The 5,966-nt window shown below is 32.0% G+C and overlaps 1 protein-coding gene across 10 annotated transcripts; it reads left to right on the forward strand.

The window, feature by feature from the left end:
- Window positions 1–3,009: 3,009 nt before the first annotated feature.
- Window positions 3,010–5,392, forward strand: LOC145804789 (cyclin-D1-1-like). 10 transcript variants are annotated; one of them, XM_082899923.1, is made up of 5 exons: window positions 3,010–3,856; window positions 3,985–4,071; window positions 4,152–4,449; window positions 4,556–4,665; window positions 4,831–5,392. In XM_082899923.1, exons 1-5 carry the CDS (start codon window positions 3,614–3,616, stop codon window positions 5,056–5,058), a joined length of 966 nt encoding a protein of 321 aa, XP_082756049.1. In that variant the 5' UTR covers window positions 3,010–3,613; the 3' UTR covers window positions 5,059–5,392. The 10 variants fall into 10 exon arrangements, with proteins under 10 accessions (XP_082756049.1, XP_082756051.1, XP_082756048.1 ...); XM_082899925.1 differs by having other exon boundaries at window positions 3,070–3,856; window positions 4,559–4,665; XM_082899922.1 differs by having other exon boundaries at window positions 3,196–3,856; window positions 4,149–4,449.
- The last annotated feature ends 574 nt before the right edge of the window (window positions 5,393–5,966 follow it).

The raw sequence follows: 5,966 nt of genomic DNA on the forward strand, positions 1-5,966 counted from the left end.
AATTGACTCACAATCAACCACCGCACCACATCTGCACATATCTTCTTCTTTTTTTTTTTCCAAAAAAAAAAAGGAAAGTTATCTCAACATGCAAATTCCATGATAGATCATGAGAAAATGTTATCCTAACAAATTCTTTTATATAGAATTTTTGTTTTAAAAAAAAAATGATATGACATATATTTATAAAATTTTAATTCTTAACTAGTAACATTAATTTATAGGAAAAAATATAAGTTTAATTAAACAAAAATAGACAGGCACAGATAAGCTAAGATGATAGATTGACACATTAGATGGTCATGTTATGATCTGTCAATCTAATTGCTAGGAGTTTATTTGTATTGATTATGGCTCCGTTTGGCAAGAGCTAAACGGGATTTTTTTGGCTATTTTAGTCACAAAAGATAAAATAGGATATTTTAGCCACAAAAAACAAAATATCACATCCAACCCATAATCATTACATTCTTCTCTCACAAAAAAAGTCAAAAAGCAAAAAAGCCCTTCCCAAACCAAACTTTTTAATCCAGGCTAAAATAGTCAAAAAAATTAAAAAGCCAAAAAACCAAACAGAGGCTATATGTTGTAATTGATATTGTAATTTATTGGGTTTTATAAATAAATAATAAATAATCTAATTGTTAGGATTGTATTAAAGATATATACTATTAGTGAGACATGTTAATCCAATGTTGTGTTGATAAGTAAAATGATATACATAACATGGTATAGAAATGTGATAAGTACATCATTATTGTTTTTTTATCCGTAATGCTACACTTATCAAGGCAAAATTTGAATATTAGAAATGCATCAAAATAAACAAGCTAAAAATGAACTCCAAAGATAAAATTATTGATAAAACAAAATTGTCTTAAAATGGCAAAATTACTAACTTCATGGCCAAAAGAATTTGACTAAAATTCATCATGCATCATCACCGATCCGCTGGGAATGGCGATGATTTTGATTTAAAATTAGATTATCAAATTTGAGATAATTTCAAACTCGTCACAACAATATGGCTATCACTTTCAATTTGACTTGTTTTTCACCTTTTACTAATCTAATTATTTAAAAAATTGCTAAATTACTTATGCATCTGCTTCATCACTAATATTACCAGTTTATAAACAAAAATAATTTATTCTCTCCATCTTAAAATATTAATAATTTTTCAGAAATCTAATTTTTTTAGTTTCAAAAATATTAATTTTTCAAACCTATTCTTTGGTAGTACAATTATTACACTTCAAAATTATAAATGTTAATTAATTTAAAAGAATAGAAAAATAAGAAAATTAATATTATTTTAGTCCTTAATTTTTCAAAAAGGATTAATGTTTTGAGACAATGAAAAATAAAATAAGGGACTAATATTTTGGAACGGATGGAGTATATAATAAAAAGTTAATTTTTATAAACTTATTCTAAACTTATTTTCTAAGCATATGCAAGCCCACATTCTAAACTTATTTTCTAGACATAAGCATTTTTTGAGAAGTAGGTTAAAAGTTAATTTTTTTAAAAAAAAAATTCAAAAATGTACACACAAAAAAAAAAAAAAAAAATAGAGAAGTGACATGAATTAAAAAAATTAAAAAGTTGGCTTTTTAACCTAATGGCAAATTACACTAACAGTCCCTGTAATTTGGGACTTGTGTCACTTTAATTCCTGACTTTGTAATTGTGACACATTTAATCCTGAATTTTGAATCTTGTTCCAAATAAGGACAATTGAAGATATCATTGTTTAATTTGAAGAGCAAAATCGTCAATTTAATAAAATATGAACTAATTTGACAAAAATAAATGTCAGATTTTTTCTTTAATTTTTTAAAAATTATTTCTATCTATTAAAGATAAAATTATGTAAAATTGATCAAAATTAATAAAAATTACATGATTAATTTTTAAAAATTAATTTTACATGATCATCATCCAAACACACAATAAAAATTAATTTAGTTAAAAAAATAAATAAATATCTAAAAGATTTATCAATTTTACATAATTTTATTTTTAGTGGGTAGAAATAATTTTTAAAAATTCAAAAATATTTTTTAACATTTATTTTTATCAAATTAGTTTATATTTTATCAAATTGACAATTTTAACCTTGAAAAATCTAATGATATCTTCAATTATCCTTATTTGAAACAAGATTCAAAATTCAGGATCAAATGTGTCACAATTAAAAAGTCAGGACTAAAGTGACACAAACGCCAAACTATAGGGACTATTAATATAATTCATCCTTAACCTAATTGTCAAAATAGGCCTTAATAATGTGTAAATGATATGATTGGTTAATGATTAAGGAAGATATGAAAAAGAATGTTATCTTAAAATTCTAATTGATTATCACATCATTACACTTAAAAAATAAATCTAATTTTCTGAATTAAGTTTTTTATTTTTCATGTTTTTTGTTTTGTTTTTTTGTAATGATTACTTTTAAAATCTTAAGCATTTTTTTTTTACTTTTTTAAATGCATCTTACTTAGATGTGTATAAAAAGTAAAATATTCATAAAAAAATATTTAAAAAAAATTAATAAATACATAAAAATATGAAAAATGTACTGAATTTTTATTTTTTATTATATATTTTTAGTATTTAGTGAATTTTGTAAAGATTTTTCACAAAAATTATACTTTTTAAGTGTATTTAGTTAGGTGTGTCTAAAAATTTTAAAAATTACTTAAAATATTAAAAAAAATCAATAAAAGTAAAAAAAATATGAAAAATAAGAAAGTAAAATTTTCTAAAAAATATTTTAAAAAAAATCAAAGTGAATACTCTTTATTATATATCTCAAATATAATATATTTATATTAATAATTCCATCACACAATATTTGTAGTTATAATTTTATCCAATTTTTTTAAAACTAACGTGGCTACGGTTTAATTTCATCTAATTGTAGTGGCATTTATTTCTAAACTTTAAATTACTAAAATCTCCAATCTTATACAAGACTAGTCCATCACGAAAGCCGAAGTTAGCGAAACATCAAAAATCAATCACACAGAGATAAGAGAGAAGAGAGAGTGAGTGATGATCAGGTGGATCGCGACAGACAGCTCAGCACCGTTCCCATTCCCCACCTCCACCCCCGGATTTCAATCACACCCTACTACCACCCTCCACGTCTCTCCTCTCTCTCTCTCTCTCTCTCACACTGTTTTCTGAACACACACTCTCTCACCGAGAAATTATTCATTGCTCCAGGGGCAAATCTAGGTGGTGCTCCCACCTAAGCTATTATTAGTGGAAACAGTGGATCTCTTCGTCTCATTTGGAGGAGACCACGGACACTTGTTCAAATATAAATAAGATGGAGCAATGCTCCTGGGGCAATGAATAATTTATCCTCTCTCACTTCACTGGAGCAGAAAAGATACTCCAGGGACAGACGCAGAGCGAAACAGAGAGAGAGAGAGAGAGAGCTAAAACATGTCTTCGCCCAACCCATAACCGGCCATGTGTTTTTTCTTCTCCGCCAATCCCACCACCTCCTCCCCGCCACACCCGATTCCCGGTTCTACCAATGCCGTCGCCGCCGTAACACCGCCGTTAAGCACCACCACCATTTCCAACCACCGCAATGTCTCAGTCACCCGACCACTCCGCCTCTAGCTTGTACTGCCCCGAGAACGCCTGCGACCTTGATACCGGGATATCCGATCCCCAACCTTCCGGCCACTCTCCACCGCCCGATGAAAGTATCATCGTTAGACTCATCGAGTCCGAGCCCCATCACATCCCCCACTCCGACTACCTCCGCCGCTGTCGCCACCGCTCCATCGACCTCGCCGCCCGCCAAGACTCCATCAACTGGATCCTCAGAGTATACCCATATATATATATATATATATATATATCTATATCAACACACAACTCTCTCTCTCTCTCTCTCTATATATATATATATATGTGAATACATGTTGTGTATTATGTTGGCGTTATTGAATTCAGGTACATGCACACTATCGCTTCAGACCAGTAACGGCGTATCTCACCGTCAACTATTTCGATCGCCTCCTCTCTTCTCATTCCCTTCCGGTACGGTTAATACCCATATAAACATATACATATGTATAAATATCTATATATAGTCTGAAATGGTGATTGTTTGATAGCAGGAGGCAAATGGGTGGCCATTGCAGCTGCTATCGGTGGCGTGTCTTTCTCTGGCGGCGAAAATGGAGGAACCCTACGTTCCTCTCCTCCTAGACCTCCAAGTGTTCGAACCCAAGTTCGTATTCGAACCCAAAACAATTCAGAGAATGGAGCTCTGGGTCATGGCCAATCTCAACTGGAGGCTCCGATCAGTCACTCCCTTCGATTACCTCGAATACTTCGTCTCCAACCTCCCTCCTTCCCTCTCCATTCCCAGCGTTCTCTCAACTTCTTCCGATCTCATTCTCAACACCATTCGCGGTAATTCACACCCAAAATCCAAAAATCGAAATCTCTCATTGTTCGATTTTCAATCATAAATCAAATAATGTTTAATTGAGTTGTGCTCTTTTTTTTTTTTTTGCAGTAGTCGATTTCTTGGGGTTTCGTCCTTCGACAATTGCAGCCGCCGCCGTGATCTCCGCCGCAGGCGACGGTGCCGGTTTACCGGAGACGTTTTACGAGAGAGCCAACAGAGTAATTTGCGTTGCTGTGTGTAATGTATATGATTATTTGTGGTCTGAAATGTAAATTTCTGAATTTGTTGGGGTCGTTTTGCAAATATGAAGTATTTGGTGAGAAATTCGAAGCATTGAAAAAAGTGGTGCTAATTTCTTTTTCTTTTTATTTTCTTGGGAACAGGAAATGGTGAGAAGCTGTCATCAACTGATGGTGGAGTACCTGATTGACACGTGTCAAACATCGGAGCCGCCACTGAGCCCAGCTGGCGTGATCGAAGCGGCGGGGTGTCGAAGCTGCGACACACGTTCAGAGGTAAAAGTCGGCTTGGAATCTAATCAAGCCGAGCCGGACAACAAGCGGCTACGTTCGTCTGCATCGGATGTACAGCAACAGCAATCGCAGCCGTAGATAAAACCCGTCACCACCGCTCTTTTTTTCCTACTTTTTATTTTTGCGGGACAGACAAAAAAAAAAAAAAAAAAAGATTTTTTTTGTTGTGTTGTCATTCTCTTTGTCGTTGATTACATAGAAATTAAGGGTGGGGATCAGCACAGGGTATGACGGTAGAGGCTATTTTATTTATTATTATTATTATTATTATATTTTATTAAATTAATCAATTACAAATGTGGTGATGGCAGTGTTGGAATTATCATTATTATTAATTATGTGGGGGCTTTATAGTCATTTTGGCAATGATGTGAATAACTTTCATAATAATGTTTCAATTATTTCCAGAACACTTTGTTTGCTTTCAATCATTTTCTGCTTGAAGACCAAACCGGTTTTGTTCTGTTGATTTTAATTGTAATGTGCTTTTTCCCGTGCGTGTGTGTGGATTACTTGCGTATCTCATTTGAAAATAACTGTTTTGTTAAATATTCTGGTGAACTTCACGATTATAAGAGTGTTGTACGTTCATTTTTAGATTTTAAAAGGATACATTACTCATGAAATAAATTATAGGGGTTTATAGGGGCCCCTTTGGGAAGGGGAGAGTTCCGGTTTTTTTTTTTTTTTACTTCTTCCGTCCCAAAATAATGGTCTTGGGAAATTCAACTTTTTTTGGTAGTACAATTATTGTACTTTTAAAAAGTTGGTTTTTCAAAATTACCCTTTGATAGTACACTTTTTTGAGAATATCAATGTCATAATTGTACTTTTTATATTATTTATGAATTTAAAAGAAGGGCAAAATGGAAAATTTATATTATTTTTGTACTTGATTTTTGAAGATGGACTAATATTTTGGGACAATAAAAAATGGAATAAGGGACTAATATTATGGGACGGAGGGAGTAATTAAAATGGTCAAA

The sequence above is a fragment of the Camellia sinensis genome, chromosome 12 (assembly GCF_055761805.1).
Source record: "Camellia sinensis isolate YWXY chromosome 12, ASM5576180v1, whole genome shotgun sequence".
Taxonomy (NCBI): Eukaryota; Viridiplantae; Streptophyta; class Magnoliopsida; order Ericales; family Theaceae; genus Camellia; species Camellia sinensis.